Here is a 17,746-nt window from a genome sequence, read left to right on the forward strand (position 1 = left end):
AGTTATGGGCTTTGGCAATGCTCCTTATATAGGTTATATGGCTCGTATATTCCCAATGCATACACTTACACGCCTAATTGCGTTTAAAAAAAAGCAGGGCCACCACGAGCAGGTAGCAATGAAACTTGTGTACGTGGCTCCTTAACCTTATATATTACGCCCATCTGTATGCAGTTGTCTATTTTTCAAGGACAAATGACAAATCTTTCAGTATTTTTCGTATAATCTGTTCCTAACAAACTGGCTTTTGATGTTCTCATAAGAAATATTTGCCATGATCACGTCATCTTCTAATTGTGCAATGAACAATGTTACGTTGAACTGACACTGACTGACACTGACACTGTCAGAAATGAAGGAAAGACAAAGGGAAAGTTTGTTTTCACGTGGAACATTGTCATTTATAGTGCGGACGTACTGTACGGCCATTAATACATGGCATTTTTAAAACTAGATTCGTGAATTTTCGTGATTCATACCGTTCTTTGTTGTCAGTGGCAGTTTTGAAGATATTACGAATCATTGTGTGCTTAACTGCAGTCGGATGTGCAGATTTGGCACGATTTTTCTCGCGGATTTTTCTCGCGACGTCGGATTGTTGCGTCGGCATCAGAAAGCTATAAAATGGTGCGGAACGAGTCCCACGGCCTAGGATTGGTACACCGGCGTAGCAAAATAGTAAATTGGGTTGGGATGGATCCATTTGCGTGTAGGGCTGCCCTCAGAGTTAAAAGCCGCGCGGGCGGCGCCGCACGCACGGCTCTGCCCTTGATGGTTGTAGAGTGTTCACAAACGCGCGCTCAATAACCACCGGAATGCAGACTGCACGCGTGGCTGTGAACTCTGCCGGGAGCCTGATTGGTGTTGTCTTGTGCAGTAGTATCGCGCAGTTAATTCATGTGAATTTGGGAAAGAGTAAATGGGACATTGTGAACCATCTCATAGTCATGGCCATTGCACGTGTTGCGTTTCATCTCTATGACTCCTCCGCGTATTTTTTTCTTTGCACGTTTGGCTCAGTTTGGTAATATTTTTCCTTCACATACTGGAGACAGACATGCAAACGGCAACAGTTTACGTCATCTGACCTGAAAAGTTATCTTTATCAGTAGGATAATGACATTCACGTCATTTCATGGTATCACATCATTGTGTGGTAATTGCTGAGAAAAAAGCAGGGCACTCGTGCTTTAAAGGCATCAACCCAGGAATCTGAGGTGATCTCAGGTGGAGTATTCTTATACGGGATAGTAGATTATCGAGAGAAGGGTGATTTCGTCCATTTCTTCCTAATTGCCGCAAAAAAAAAACACTCAGGAAGATCCCACGCGTGCACAAGACGCTCCAGTCGAACTCGTTATAGAAAATAGCGCACCTGAACGCTCGAAGCAGTATCTTCCAGGCCGTTTTTTACGGCAATTAGGAAGAAATGGACGGAATCACCCCTCTCCATAATCTACGATCCCGTATACGAATACTCCACCTGAAATCCATACCATCTCAGATTCGTGGGGTGATGCCTCCAAGTAATGTTTTCAAGAAGTGGTGGTTTTGAAGAAAAATTTTGAAAAAATAAAGGAAATTGAAATCTATGTACAATCAAATTTGAAAGTTCTCCAAATGTAGAAGTGACGCGTTTTGGAAGAAAATTTTAAAAAATTTCACATATGAAATTTGCCTAATTTTTTTGAGGAAAAAACTGAAAAAAAGCATTGGTAAAAATAAACTATTCTGATTTTACAGAAAATGTCACTACTGTTAATTTTTGACTGGTGAAGGCGAGAGAAGCGAGTACTACAAAAAGTCCGGAGTCCGGCTTTAGCCAGACGTCCAGAATGGTGGAATATATACTTGAGTATTAGAAAAAACTGAAGATTATTTCCTAAGAGAACGAATTGTGCGATATTATCCGTTCCGCTCGAAAAGTGCCAATCACCATCTAAAGCGACATCACTAATCATTAGTGCAAGATTTAAGCTTCCCTGTGAAAGCTTGCGTGAGAAAAATGAATTGGATAAAACGTAGCAACTTTAATAATATAGCATCCACGTTAAAAAATCACCATCGTGTGGTATGCTCGTGTAATACTGGAAGCTGTCTAAAGCACTACAGAAACCAGCTTGTTGTATATTAAATCGTAAAAACAGCACATGTAGAGGTTGGAGCGTTTCATCCCCACCTGAAAGTAATGATAGAGGAACACATTGACCTTTCAATCTATTCACTAAACATACTACTATACACATGGTAGCCCCTAACTTTTATCCTTAATACACAAATACAATTAGAGAGGTTTAAGGTATAAGTGGGCAATTATGGGCAACCTCGTCCACTTGGCTGTTCCTTCGGGCGCCTTATTTGATGCATCGCTACCGCTAAGATAGATTCAACCGTTCTGCGTTGTGTGCAGCTACTCCTGCACCAATCACTCTGGCACCACTTACGCCTGCAAGCGCTTAGGCTTGGGTCGTCTCGCTGAGAGCTTTGAGTCCTCTCGACCACTATGGGTTTGGCTACAACCGTGCTCACTTCCGAAAAACACCTTTGGAGGTGCTATCGTCTCGATCGCACTGTGCTAGTGCCTTGGGCCTTGCCCTCAAGTCGAACGAGATGTGCAATCACCCAACGTCGAACAACAGCTCTCTGCAATGAGGTGTCGTACTGGACTAGACGTACTGACGACTCCTCCTGACTCTCAGTGAGTTCTTCATATGGAGGAATTTCCCGCGTGATATCATGTGGTTGCCGCGCACGTGACTGGCGCGCACATGACCGCGCACTACAATCCGATTTAGGTGAACAGTCTCGTTTTGTCGTTTTTCTGTGCCGTACTATTTGTTTCTGTTTTAGTGACAACATTTGCAGAAAATACTGGTTTGTGATTTTTTGTCATTCTCAGCTTCACTTTCAAAAAAAAAGTATATAGAATAGGAAGTACAGTACAAGTCAACATCAAATAACAATGACAAACTCTACAAGAATTCATTAAAACGACTATCCATAATGCAGCATCATCTCTTAAACTTCTATTTCCTCTAAGCTACACAAAACCATTTTCTTTCGCTCGAAATAAATAGCCTAGAGTCGTAGCCAATATTGATGCTCGCTTCTGAGATGTCACGCACTATGGATAGAGTACTCTTATTGATACACCCACAAAGAAACGTTGAAGCTAAATCAATTCCAGGAAATAGAAGCTGGTAGAACACAAAAGCAAAAAACAAAGAAACAGGATATCCTCCTTATTATTGGGACCAGCCTTTAAATCCATACGGAACAAAGAGCAGAGTCCTTCCATATAAACATTACAAAACACAAAGTCTAGTTTGGATTTGGAGTAACACGAGCAGTTTGTTGTATTGCTGCAGCGACAGACATATCCAGCTAGATTTACTCATAGCTGCTTTTAGTCACTAACGATAACACTACGATTTTCTCTTCAAAAGCTTTGCGGCCGCCCATAGCGTTGTTTTCAATGAAAAAAAATGCAGAGACTGCAAAAAAAAGCATTCATTAATGTAAGATAACATATACATAACGGAAATAAGCTCGGCGTTTGTCCTCAGTGCGCAACAGGAATCTTTAAAAATCACGACATCAAACATATCCGAATAAAGCGCTCAGGAAACCAAGTAATATCATCCTCGTAGCAAAACATGTGGGGAAAAATGTAGCTGGGGTGGGGGGGAGGGAGGGGCACTCGGTGGCGCCCTTATTTCTCGACGCTCTAACTTTTTTCTCCTAGTTTACATGTCATAGATCCTCTAAGACTAATGCTTAGCCTTTAGAGCTGCGATTGATTTAAGTATTTCCTTCGAGAAATAAGGGCATCACTGAGTTCCTCCTCCTCCCCTTCCCAGCTACATCTTACCCAAACATGTATTGGTTGAGAAGATACAGTAAACGAAAGAGTTAGCAAATAAACACACAATAAGGAGTACAAAAGATTTGCCTGCTAATGCTCACGAAGAATAAAACTGAAAATGTCTATATCTAGTGAGGACGGAGGGACAGAGTTCTGAAAACAACTGATATGGCTTCCCGCAATACCGGCAGAGGCTAGAACTTCCTGGCATGTGAAGAACATGTAGAAAAGCTTAACAGTTTTGAAAGAAAATCCCCGCAAAAAATAAGGAACATAGCTGCAAAATTCGTAGTAGGTTTGGGACATTTCTGGAATATCTGTGGAGATGGGTACATTAAATACAAAAAGATCTCAGAGAATATTGACACTGAGAATGTTTTGATTCTTACTCATTTACGCCCGAGTACAAATGTTTGCCTACTAACCTTTAAAGTAGCTTCCGCAGTAGTGGGTATTGACGCACGAGGTTCAGTAGGTGGAGAGTCCATTCTTTGCCTTGAAACTTATATTCAAATAAACGAACAGAAAAGTATATAAAACACTGACAAGAATTAAAGCACAAAATCGTAAGAGGCCGTTCGATCTCAGCATAGAATCAAGACCAACCTTGACCTAAATACGTGGAGGTGATTGGGACTCGCTAGCCAGTATGTAATAAGAGATGAAGGGATGGAGGAATAAATTTAGATGGATTCATATGAGTGGTAAGATCGAACAACTAAACGAGATGGAAAAAGACAATGTATCTAATTGGTGACGGAGTGGAAGGTGAATATGAGACAACAAATAATCACTCCGAACACGTTGAACGTCGTCCAAATGCAATAGTGACGCAATACTGCGATGACTGCAAAGATGATGATAACGTTTCTGTCAGCTGATAGGTGAGATACACAATCTTTTATCCTTACAAATCAAAACACAAAAATCAGCTGGTTGGTCAATGCAGAATCTCGCGTGCATTAGAACCCGTTATAGTATTTAATTGAAACAAACAATAATGACTGTGCACAAACATCAAATTACTTCATAAGGACAAAATATAGTAGCCACGATCGACGACACAACATCGCCCAGAGCCCAAACAAAGCTGAGTAGGATATGCGCAAACAAATTTTGTTTGTAGTAACTCGAGCCGATATCTGGTGTGTGCGGTAGTTAATTTGCAACTCTCCTTCACCGTTAAGGGTGAATCGCAACGTAAACCCTTCTCTTTCTAATTGACGCTTCATCTCCCCTCTTAGCCGCCAAGATTGAGAGCTAATCGCGCTCATGGAGCCGAGGGGTGTCGTCCTTCAACATAGCTCTGCTCAATCTTCTCGATCTACAGTTCGCACACAATCCATCCATTCGTCATTGTTCCATAGCTTGCGAGACTTGGTGTCCCGCCTACAGACTTACACATACACTGCCTACATACGTACGGTTTTACAGAGCGACCCAGGTACCTTCAGGTCGACCATTTCTAGCAGTTAGGCGTTCGAAACGGAATGTTGTTATCAAAGATTCCTCGCACTCTCTAAGTATTTGACCTATTTGGGCTGGGCTTTGGCAGTGTGCTGTTCAACAGCACCTTTTTACAATATCTGGATAACCTCTGTCACACAACTGTGGACGTCGCGAATGCCCAGCGCGTATACTCAAACGTGTGATTGCATTTGATAGAAGCGACGCAACTGTTAGCAGGTAGCAATCAGACTCTCATATGCGGCTCCGAGGTCATCATAAATGACTATCATCGCTGAGATGATAAACGATGATGATGTGTAGTGCCTTTTGTATAGTAGGGTGCAAACGACATGAAGCAGTGCGCAGTTGCTTAAGAGTGGAACGTAGCGGTTAGGATCGAGTGGAACCAATACTAGCGCCTCTCATCGCTGCAGCTCGCAATGCTCCCACCTCGATCCCAACCGTTATCTCCACCGCGTTGCTTGGAGCGCAGCCGCTTACGCAATTGCACTGTGCTTCATGTCGTTTTGACGCGACTATAGATGGTGGTTCAGTGCAATTCTTTATCAGTGATAGGGCCTTTAGTCCGAATTACAATGGAGTAGTGGTAGACACCAGGACGAATACGGACAGTAACTGAGGTCAGCTGGCATGCTGCTTCCTCTATACAGCACAGCAGCACGACAGCAAGAATACACTGAGATCAGGTGATGCGCTGCTTCTTTACTACAGTAGTATAACGGAAATATCTTTGATACAATGAGATTACGAGGATAAGGAGAAACGGTAGAGGTTTGCCGGCTATTGTCGAATACTCCCGCCAATCCATGTATGGTAAGCGGGCAGTAATAATAAGGAAACAACAAGAATGAAACAACTATACGGGAATAATAAAGGAAGAGTAATAAATGTAAAGAAAGAGTGTGTGTTACGTATTTCTCATGGCAATGGTGTTGCGTAGTTTCGTAGATGACTGATCCTTGCGTTTATCACACCGATTGTGGATTTGTTGCTTGTTGCTTGCTCTGGCGGCAAGGAGGCGAAATGAGTGAAAAGTAATAGAAGAGCAGTTGAATAATAGTCGTAGAACAAATTGAATATGCAAGATGACAACTAGTTGAGTATAAAAATACTCCAGAATTTTATTCTTCTGAAGGGCGAAATATCAGAACGGGCTCTTCCTTCTACGATTTCTTCAAGTTTTAGATTTTAAAACTGCATTTTGGTGTTTTATTCTAAATGTCTCTGAATTTGATGTTGCAAATATGTTGGTAAAAATTGTAGGCCGGTTTGGCTAGAATTGTAAATAGGCGACAAAGTCAAACCAAAAAATGCTTAAAACTCACTTGCACAGCCATCAGCGTGGTCTGTATGACCTCCGAGCTTAGGCTTATTTGGCCTAGTGACTGCAGTTCTAGTCGCCGCATCTTTCTGGATTGCGCATTTTGGCGGAGCGATTTGGAGCGCATAAAGTTATGTACCCGCAGCCTCAGTGACAACCTATCCTTAGGGGAAATGGCTGGCAACGGCTATCGTCAAATGCGCTGCGCAGCAGTTAATAGCGTCAGCAGAGCATTGCGCTGCGTTTGCCCTATGCCCTGCCCATCACATTGTTCATCTTCGGCCCTCATCGTCTAATGAGGTGCTAAACATGCTTCACAGGAGCACGCTATTTCTGGTATTGCTTCTGTACGGGGTATCGACAGTCTACGTATACAGATACATCGGACGATTGCACACGAAATCCTAAAAGTAGAAAATAATGGTGCTTTATTTCTGTAACACAAACAAATCGAAAAATCACAAACTTTTACAAACTATTGCAGTATCATACGTGCACTAGATACTCTGTATAAATACAAATATATCTATATGCTCTATATGGTTTTTTCAATCACAAATCTACGTCTTCCAACGACCAGCTTCTCGTTTTTAACTTTTATTTTGGAACGTTTTCAGCTTCGTTTATCTTTTCTGACGTTGTTTTGTTCTTGAAAAATGTTCTACGCGTTTGCTTCATTTTTACCATTTTCATTTTCTGTTTTTTTTTTCACTTTTTACGTTGCTACGTTGCTGCCTTTTTGTTCTTTGAATCCTCTTAGAGGGCAACTCTACCAAGTAATTGCAGTATAAACACTGCACATAGTCTCAGTGATGTGGTGATGGATGGGCGTGGCTTAGTGATCAGAACTAGCGTAAGATACTCTGGCCTACCTCTTCTGCAGGCACTTATTCGGCTGCAGATAATCGGCTTCGGGTACCCAACGACCGCCCCCCTCCCCCAACGATTTGGCCAAAATTGTAAATTGTCGACAAATTCCAATCGAAAAATGCCTAAACCTCCTCTGCACAACCACCAGGATGGATCTGTTGAATCATTCCTAGGAACCGCATCCCATTTTCGTCCTTTCATTCCTGGATTTCCTATTATCGCCACTCCGCTCAACAACCCTTAAATCAAAAATGCTCCATTCTCATGAACAGGTGAACAGGAACAAGCGTTTTGACCCTAAAAAGTCTTTCAGTTGGTGCACTAGTTCTAGTACCGCCTAAACTAGGACCCCAACATTTCACTTATCCCATCCACCATCGGTATAGGCACTTGCTTTTTGCAAGTTAGTCACGACATTTTTATAGCACATCCAACTGCACATTGCAGCTACCCACCTACTAAATATGAGAAAAATTATGCAGTGATAGAACATTAAGCGTTAGCTATTGTATTTATTCTCACGCACTTTCATCCATACATAGCCAACGCAAAAATCACTCTGGTTACCGACCATGCTCCACTAAAATCTTTAGTGCATCGATCTGACCTTGTAGGAGGTCTCGCTGAATATCAAGTAACAATGCACGCGTACGATACTAAAATTGAATATCTTGCAGGGAAACAAAACATCCCATATGACTTTCTTGGCCGATATCTACTAGCACACACGAACTCTATGCAGCTGAATTCCTCCCCTTCCTTGAGGAAATTAAACAATCCCAAATCTTTTCTAAATACAACGACTTGATTCAATTTCTCAAAGGAAATTTAGAGGAGCCCCCAACGAATTTCATGACAAAATGGTCAACTACTACCTCTTCAACGATTGTCTACACCACACATCCAATAAAACACCTCAGTTAATCACATCTGACCAAAATCTACAAACGAAAATAACTTGTATTCGAAGACTTGAGATTCGCACTGGACAGTTGCCCAGGCATTAATGTGAGTTATGCACGAGACTTTAACTTGTGCTCCTTCAAGGCAATTATAGCAGCCTTTTATTTCTTCAAATGTTATATCACAAGATTGTTCTATGATATAATGTGCGCTGTTGAACATAAGGCTTGACTCGAGAACAATAGTGGTTTCGTGTTGGAGAGTATAGGCGTTGATATTTCCTTCTTCTAACCTTATTTCTGTGAATGGGGTTTTAATGGGAAGTATTTGTGATCTCTTTACGCAGGTTACTAATAGAACCTAGTGGGCACTTGCATCCTCTAGGAGCCTTTAGATTTTCACAAGTACAAACCATGTGATTTTCGCATTTTGAAAATTCTTCTTTCGCTTGGATATATGACTCGTATTCCACAGGAAGACTAAAATCATTTGGCAACATTAGTGCCTCGTTTTCGGAAACAGCGAATCTTCTGTCCATTAGAGGAAAATGTGGTTTTTGAATTGAAACTGCGGTAATCGATAGCTCATCGTACTTGTGAGTGACATAGGGTGTCAGAATTATCGATTGTCTTTTCCTCTGTTATACATCGTTATTTCAATGTCAACCTGCACTGTTGGCGTCCACTCCATGTAGAGCACTATTTCAAACACTAACTTACTTGGTACTTGTGCCAGACGCAAGAATGAGCATACTGGCATCGGGAGAAGACATCCGCAGACAGTACCGCCGCATGTTTCTTCACATGCAATGTATCCTGGATACTTTGAGGCCATATCTAATTCTGGAATAGTATTATTATTATTGTAGTATTTAAGTGGTTGATTTGAATACAGATTTCTGAGTGAATTCTGTTAAAGAATATTTCTTGTCTAAATTCTAATAGACATTTGCTCCTTGACGCGCAGACCATTTCTGCGGTGTGCCTTGTGTAACCATGTTGACAAACGAATGTAGCACTTTCGAATGCTAAAGTGAACAAAGTGACGACTATTAAAGTGTTTGCAATTAGTGGAGATGGTTTGAACGTACTCAGTTCGCACTCAACTTGTACATTAGTTCTTCTCTGCCTTTGTTTTCGGCATTTGCGTATGGACCATGCCATACCAATCATTGTTACGAGAATAGAGTACAAGATTATGAATACAGTAAGAATGGCGCCAAATGGCCAACAATGTGGATTTTCTAAGAGTGCTTTACTCAAGATTGTTGAAGATGCCGCGCAAAATTCGTGACGCTCACATTTTTCGATCATTGCTATTACTTCGTTTCTCAAGTAGAAACGTATTTCTACCGTTACAGGATTGTCCAATGGTGGAACAGGAAGAGTATACCTAATTTCTTCCGTAACATTTTTGAATGACTTGCATTCATGATCAAAGCACAATTCGAATTGTCCTCTAGGAGGTATTATAAACGTGATATCTTCATTACAAATAATACTGTTGTTTGGTTGCGCATCAATAGGGTTGATTAGAAATAACGATAACATTGCCGTTATTAGGCAGGATACTGTTGATCGAGCAGACGTAGGGGTCATCGATCTGTCGAGGTCTGTTTCGAATTCTCGAATGACGTCTAAAGCGCGAGATTTGGAGATTCTGGCTAGATGATTTCTAGATTGGGTTGTTGTTGGGATATGAATATCATTATCCATGATCTCAGAGCTTCGTTCAATTGATTGTTGGTTGTCAGGCTCTGAACGAATCTCTAGAGGGTATATTTCATTAACTGGTCTCTGCAAAATTTTGCAGCTAGGCATTAGAACTTTAGCGAACCTTATCATGCCGTTTGCGCTTCGAACTAAATCTTCTATTTTACCGTATACTCATTGTCCTCTGGGCAGTAAACCCTGTTCAACCAAAACAATTTCGCCGACTTGTGGGATTTTACTCACATGACGTTTCTGATTCAATTGACATCTATGGCTGTCACGTAAAATAGTAAGATATTCAGTGTTCCATTTCTCCCAGAACTTTGTTGCAAAGTTTTCTGAAGATGCAAGCGCTTCGTAAGCTTGAGCAGCTGCCTGTATCAACTCTGGCTCAAATGTGGGATCGTTTCTGAAGTTGGACATTTCAGAGTTTAGAATTGAGAATTTGAAATTTCCTTGCAGAAAATCAATAGGTCTGAGTGGAATTTCAGAGAGATCAGTTGCTGTGAGTTTTGTGAGTGGACGTGTATTTATAATTGCCTCTATACGAGTGAGTACAGTAGCCATCTGTTCAAATGACAGTTTCTTTCTTCCAACTGACTTTTGAAAACTTCTTTTCACAGATCCAACAAGCCTCTTCCATACACCACCCATCCATGGAGATGCTGGTGGGTTAAAAATCCATTTAATGCCTTCCGAAGCACAGTAATTCATTATTGGATTCTCTGTTGTTTCATCACTTTCGAACAACTTTTCGATTATTTTCTGACCAAGTTTGGAATTTGATCCACAGTCTGTTCTCATTAAAAGGGGTACACCTCTACGCGATACAAATCGAATAAAACTATTGAGAAACGCCCTTATAGTGAGGCTTTCTACCACTTCTAAATGGATTGCTCTGATTGCAAGACAGGTGTAGAGACATATATACATCCTTTCATTCCTGTTGGATAGAAATGATCCCATAAAATCGCATCCTACGTTTTGAATTGGTTTGCTTATTGTCACTCTATCTGATGGTAGTGGTGGTATCTCTGGAGCTCCAAAAGGCCATCTACCTTGGCATCTCTTACAAATAGTACAATCTTTTATGTACTTCTTAATTGCTCTTGATGGCTGCGGAATCCAATATTTTTGTCTAGCCAGAGACAGTATGTGATCTTTGCCACAGTGAGCATTGTTGCAATGCAAGTCTATAATAATGAGTCTAGCAAGGTCAGAGTCATTATCGATATAAATAGGCATTTTTGTATCTAAAGGTAGATTTGCATTTCGAATTCTTGATTTGTATCTTATGATTCCATTTTCATCTCTTATGATTATTTGGTTTGGAAACCGTTTTTACAGTTTTCTCATGTTGACATTCCTATGAAATGATGCTATGATTAATTTCTCACTTAAGCGCATCTCTTCGCAATCAATTAGCGAGTCCGGGTCAAAGCGCGACACTGTAGATATTGCAGTTGATGTCAATCTAGTAGTATTACATCGATTGATCCATTTGTGCAGCACTTTCGCAACTCTAGATACAGTTCGTAACGCTGTCTTAAAGCGTGAAAATCTCGATAGATCTACGCACATTGAGTTCGCATTATCATTATTACTCTCAGACTCTTCAACATGGGGATTTTCAAATGTTTCCATTTCTTCCATAATTTCTTTTCCATTCAAAGTATCGATAGAGCGTAGTTTAGAGCTAGATGGCTCTAGAGCCAGCCATTGCGGCCCTTTCACCCAGATGTGTGAGTCGAGTTGAGATGATGTAAGACCTCGCGTCCCTGCATCTGCTGGATTGTTGTGTGTTGGAACATGGAAAAAGTTTACGGAAATGCCTTTGCTCCCAACCTGAGATTTAATTTTTTCAATTCGGTCTTTCTGATTGATTATGAAAGCTGGAAGTTTTCGAGAGGAATTAATCCATTGTAGAGCAATTTCACTATCAGTGACAAGATTGAAGTGATCTATATTGTGATCAAGATTTTCTAAGACACTCTTTCCCAATCTCATTCCAATAACTATTCCAAGCAATTTTAACCTTGGAGTTGTTTGCCGGCATTTTTTGGGAGTCAACTTTGACTTTCCGCTAATCAATTGCGTGACCTCGTTAGTGTCATTGTGCCGCAGGAAGGCGCAACTTGATATAGCAAGATTGCTTGCATCACAAGATATCCATAAATCTGTTTTTGAAGTGTGAAGATTTCGCACTTCTGTGAGAATTGACCTGGGAATGCTGATACTTGCACCATTAATCTCTTTGCAGATGGTGTTCCATCTACTAGTCATTACTGGATTAACATAGTCATTCCACTTAATTCGAATGTCATAGATTTTTCGCATTATCGATTTCATTTTGATAAACCATAGCGCGGTTACACCTATAGGATCGTAGACAGAATTTATTATACTAACCACATCTCGCTTAGTAAATGATGTTTTCGACGGAATATTTACTTTCACGTTAAACTGATCAGTTTCTGTGTTATATTTAACACCTAAGAATTTGATATCACCAGAAGGTGATCTGTCTTTCTCATGGATTCCTTCATTTATTATCTGAGAATTTGATACGTATTCTCGTAGGTTCATACCAATTTCCTTGAAAATATTTTTTGATTCGACATACTTCTTCAAAGCTTCCTGCTCAGCTGCAGTTGTCAATAAAATATTATCGACATAAATGTTTCTTGCTATTTCATGTGAAAGTGGGGTATTCTTTGCACATAAGTAAGCAAGAATTGCTATATTCAATATGCTCGGAGATGCGGTAACGCCGAATGGCAAACGGTTAAATCTGTAAACAACTATGTTGTCCTTTGTCGGCATGCGACTGATGTCTTTGACCCACAGAAAACGACAAAGGTCTTTGTGATTGTTTACGATTCTGATCTGAGTGAATGCAGCTTCGATATCGCACGTTAATATAAACTTGCTAATTCGACTGCGAATAAGGATATCATGAATTTTATTAACGAAAGATTCACCGGTGTGAATTACATCATTTAATGATAGTTTACCTCTTTGTTTCGAGGATGCATCAAATACGATTCTGAGAGGTTTCGTTTTTGAAGGTTTCCACACTCCGGAGTGTGGCATATAATAGGTGTCAGCCGCGTTTTTGACTGGTTCATGTACCTCTTCGATTATGGAATCTTTGAGGTAATCATTGAATATTTTGCTGTACCACGACCTTTGCTCTTTGTTGGTGACCAGCTGTCTCTGTAAGAACTCGAGCCTACGGTATGCCATCGCGTAATTATCGGATATATCGATTGCGTTGTCCTTAAGAGGAAAGGGTGCAGTTACAAAACTGTTCTTAAATGATATAGTTCTCGAGTACTTTTCAAAATACTCAAATGTTTTTTCGTCATTTGAAAATTCATTGCTGGAAATTCCTAATCCTTCCAATTCGAAAATCTTCTGAAGTATATCTGCTTCACTTGGCTGCTGAACGAGCGTAAGAATATGGGTAATCTCTTCGCTAGTTACATTTACCGCACTTGTACTGCGACCATGAAGAGTTGGACCTACTAATGTTCTGGCAACATATAGTCCTGACGGTAGTCTTGTTCTAGTGCTACTCATAACAAATTCGTAGTAGTAATCTAATCCAATTAGAATTTGGAGGTTTTGGTGTTCACCTCTCAATCTTGGATTGGACAAACAAATATCGTTATTTTGAAGAAACTGCTTATCTTGTTCTAAAAGAAAACGAAAACCGTTAGTTATCACGGGTTTTGTTTGAACCGTTAGATGAATCTCTTTTCCAAAAACAGTAGAGATTTTCAATGGAACAAAGAACGTTTTAAATTTCTCAGTATGGCCACCAATGCCAGACATGGTGCATATTTCCGTTTTTTGCTTTGGGAGTCCAAATTCCTCTGCTGTACGTTCGTTTATTATGGTTCTCTGTGCACCAGTATCAAAAAATATAAGAACTCGCTCATATTGGCTTGTTTTGTTATTCCACATATTTGCTTCGGCAGTCATGAGCACTACTTGGTGTTTTGTGGTATTGTCGTTAGAATCGACTTTCACGAAAGAATCACTTTGAATTGGAATTTCAGTATGTACATTCGAAGTTCGATCTCGTTGACGAACGTCATTTGAGGTGCGATTGCGCAATCCGGCATTATTCCCTCTTATTTTGCCAGTCCACGGATCTCCCTCACTAGAGGGATCAGAGCCGGTTAGTCGCGAGGCTACGTGGCGCGTCCACGGGTGGCAGATAGGGGGCTAATCGCGGACCAAAAACGACCTTATGCTTGCCCAGAGACGTAGGTGGATTCAGCGGATGGACTCCTTGTTTCTGCTGAACCAGGATTGACTCATGACATCCTTGCATCCCGCACGTCGGTCCGGCCAAAACTCTGCAATCAAGTGACTGGGAGGTGCAAAGGAGGCGGTTTGGAGTCGCCTCCAAGAAATAAGCTCCACATGTCCACTCCGGGAAAACGAAAGTTCTCCCAAAAACTCATGGGACTAGAGGCTTGCAACCTACTCATGGGTTTTAAATTTTATGCAAAACACAGTAATAGTAAAAGAGTCTCCTGATTCCGGAGGGAAGCCTGGTAGCACCAGGTAGGACGGGATTGCAGGAGTTATGTAGGCTACCGAAACGGAAAAGGACTAGGATGGCAATCTGTACTTATAACGCACGTACGCTTGCATCGGAAGCGGCCATCGAAGATCTGATGATGCAAGCCAAGAAGATCAAGTACGACGTCATTGGACTCACCGAGACGAGACGATGTCACCCTCTCAACGCCGTATATGAAACTGGAGAAGAACTGTTCTTAGGAACATGCGACAGTAGAGGTGTTGGAGGAGTTGGCGTCCTCGTCAACACGAGTATGGCAAAGAACATGGACTCTATCGAACAACTTACGACCCGAATCGGGCGTCTGCGGATGGGAACACCAGCTTTGACTATCTTCGTCGCTTACGCTCCAACATCAAGCTACAATGAAGAAGAAGTCGAAGCTTTCTATATGGACCTGGAGAAGTTCTACCGAGAAAATCATGCTTTCTACAAGGTCATAATTGGCGCCAAGGTTTTTCAACGCCAAAATTGGCCCAAGAAGAACGCCGGAGGAATTTCACATCGGGACCCACGCCTTACAATGGAACGACCAGGGGGAGAGGCTCTCCGAGTTCATCACGACGACTAAGACCATCCATGGGAACTCGCAATTCCAGAAGCCCTCCTCTCTACGCTGGACATGGGAGTCACCCGGTGGAGGGTACCGTAATGAAATAGACCACATCATCGTCAATAGAAGGTTCTGCCTGACGGACGTCGCTGTTGTACCAAAGTTCTATACGGGATCGCCTCATCCGAGGAAGATTTTCCTTCACAAGTAGAGCAGAAAAAGCCGCAAAGTTCAGGGAGAGAAATCACAGAACTATCATCAACTGGGACCTCTTCGCTACGTTAGCAGGTTTTTGGGAAGATTCCGCAATGGACAACATCGACGAGGAATATGACCGGCTCGTTGAACACCTTCACGACTGCGCGAAGAAGGCTGAGAGTTCTAAAACCACCAAGAGACGCCTGTCTCTTGAAACTCTTGAGCTGATACGCCAGCGTGGAGCAGCACGAGCCGCAGGGAACCAAGAACTCACGTCCGTGCTCGCAAGGCTTTGCAGAGAGGCGATAATGGAAGACCTTAAAGAGAGAAGAGCAGAAGTACTGGCTGAAGCTGCAGAGGCGGGGAAAAGCACCCGCTATACCCGTCGAGACTTCGCCAGTCGCAAGACGAGGATGACTGCTCTCCGGAACCCGAAGGGAAAAACCATTGTATCGAGAAGGGGGATGGAGAAAATCATCTACGACTTCTACTCTGATCTCTTCGAGAGCCATGTCCACGTGCCTTCTCACGATCTGAGGGAAGATGGACATGTCATTCCAGAGGTTCTCCCGTACGAAGTACGACGTGCTATCATGTTGGTAGGAAATCTTACAGCATCCAATCTAGACGGCGTAAGACCAGAACACCTGAAGAACCTTCCGCCAGTACTCATCAACACCCTGGCTCTTTACACGTTATCTGTCGGAATGCAAGGTTCCTAAACAGTGGAAGACCAGCAAGACTGTGTTGTTGTATAAAAAGGGAGATCCACATGACATCGGCAACTATCGCCCAATCTGCTTACTGTCCGTCATCTACAAGCTCTTTACAAGGGTGATCCTTAATAGGATTGAAAAAGTGTTGGATGAAGGACAGCTCTTGCGAGCAAGCAGGGTTTCGAAAAAGATTTAGCACCACATTCACACTGTTTCGAAACTCATCGAGGTATCATGAGAGTACAAGATGCCGCTCTGTCTCACCTTCATAAACTTGAAGAAGCCCTTTGACTCAGTTGAAACGGAAGCGGTCGTGGAAGCCTTGGACAACCAAGGCATCCCTACTCAGTACATAAAGGTACTTCGAGAGTTGTACAGTAACTTCACGACCGGAATTTCGCCATTCTACAAGAACGTCATCATTGACGTGAAGAGGGGGTCCGACAGGGTGATACAATTTCACCCAAAATATTCACAGCCACCCTCGAGAACGCAGTGCGAAAGTTGGAATGGGACGACATGGGAGTGAAGGTTGATGGTCGGCAGCTACACCATTTGCGCTTTGCTGATGACATCGTGCGGATAACACCTAGCAACAGCCAAGCGGAACGAATGCTGACCGAATTCGACGAAACATGTGGATGCATCGGTCTTCAGCTGTATCTGCAAAAGACGATGTTCATGCGGAACGGATGGGTCTCGAATACCCCTTTCACGCTCAACGGAACGAACATATCCGAATGCTCCAGCTACGTTTATCTGGGTCAGGAACTGAACATGATGAACGACCTGACCCCCAAGCTGGGCAGGAGGAGACGAGTGGCTTGGGGAGCGTATAAGAGCATCGAGGATGTGGTGAAGAAGACTAGGAACACCCGGCTCCGTGCTCACCTCTTCAACACCACCGTACTTCCTGCTTTGATCTATGCTTCGGAAACCTGGGCATTTCGCAAGCAGGAAGAAAACGCGGTGAGCGTCATTGAACGCGCAACTGAGAGAGTGATGCTAGGAGTATCCCGTTTCACGCAAGTGAGGGACGGGATTCGAAGTTCTCTCCTACGTCAGCGATCGAAGATTAGAGACGCCGCCGCGTTTGCTAAGGAAAGTAAAATAAGGTGGGCCGCCGGACACGTGATGCGCTTTAATGACAACCGTTGGACCAGAGCCGTGAGCGACTGAGTTCCCCGCGATATTAAGCGCACTACAGGAAGACCGCCGACCCGATAGTCAGATTTCTTCACGAAGCCCTTCAAAGAAAAATGTGATGCTCTTCGTGTCCCACGCGAGAGGAGAAACCACTGGGCTACTCTGGCACGCGACCGGGACAAATGGAAGAATTACTGGCGCCCGCTCGACCAGTTCGAAGATCAACGGGAGCCAAGGTGATCAAAGTGATTTTGCTAGTAAGGGGTCTCCTGTTGTTTGTTGCTGCATTAAGCGCAATCGATTTTGTTGATTTGTTACATTCTCGGATGATCTTGTAAAACATAAGCTTTGATGATGCTTCCTTCCACAGTGGGGACAGTCTGGTCTGCTACACT

The 17,746-nt window shown here is 42.4% G+C and overlaps 5 protein-coding genes across 5 annotated transcripts; 3 read left to right on the top strand and 2 right to left on the bottom strand.

The window, feature by feature from the left end:
• Window positions 1–2,553: 2,553 nt before the first annotated feature.
• Window positions 2,554–14,128, bottom strand: RB195_023306 (uncharacterized protein; the record flags this gene model as incomplete). Its single annotated transcript, XM_064210689.1, has 6 exons — window positions 2,554–2,643; window positions 4,291–4,360; window positions 9,145–9,271; window positions 9,520–10,225; window positions 10,385–11,394; window positions 11,539–14,128. The coding sequence occupies 6 exons, from the start codon at window positions 14,126–14,128 to the stop codon at window positions 2,554–2,556; spliced, it is 4,593 nt and encodes a 1,530-aa protein (XP_064066570.1).
• On the bottom strand, window positions 10,316–10,945 carry RB195_023307 (uncharacterized protein; the record flags this gene model as incomplete). The annotated part of the gene is made up of 1 exon (XM_064210690.1): window positions 10,316–10,945. The coding sequence occupies one exon, from the start codon at window positions 10,943–10,945 to the stop codon at window positions 10,316–10,318; it is 630 nt and encodes a 209-aa protein (XP_064066571.1).
• A 644-nt stretch (window positions 14,129–14,772) lies between the features above and the next one.
• Window positions 14,773–15,309, top strand: RB195_023308 (uncharacterized protein; the record flags this gene model as incomplete). Its single annotated transcript, XM_013440169.2, has 1 exon — window positions 14,773–15,309. The coding sequence occupies one exon, from the start codon at window positions 14,773–14,775 to the stop codon at window positions 15,307–15,309; it is 537 nt and encodes a 178-aa protein (XP_013295623.2).
• A 290-nt stretch (window positions 15,310–15,599) lies between these two features.
• On the top strand, window positions 15,600–16,211 carry RB195_023309 (uncharacterized protein; the record flags this gene model as incomplete). Its single annotated transcript, XM_064210691.1, has 1 exon — window positions 15,600–16,211. One exon carries the CDS (start codon window positions 15,600–15,602, stop codon window positions 16,209–16,211), a length of 612 nt encoding a protein of 203 aa, XP_064066572.1.
• Window positions 16,212–16,724: 513 nt separating this feature from the next.
• RB195_023310 (uncharacterized protein) lies at window positions 16,725–17,384 on the top strand (the record flags this gene model as incomplete). The annotated part of the gene is made up of 1 exon (XM_064210692.1): window positions 16,725–17,384. One exon carries the CDS (start codon window positions 16,725–16,727, stop codon window positions 17,382–17,384), a length of 660 nt encoding a protein of 219 aa, XP_064066573.1.
• Window positions 17,385–17,746: the final 362 nt, after the last annotated feature.

The sequence above is a fragment of the Necator americanus genome, chromosome X (assembly GCF_031761385.1).
Source record: "Necator americanus strain Aroian chromosome X, whole genome shotgun sequence".
Lineage (NCBI taxonomy): Eukaryota > Metazoa > Nematoda > Chromadorea > Rhabditida > Ancylostomatidae > Necator > Necator americanus.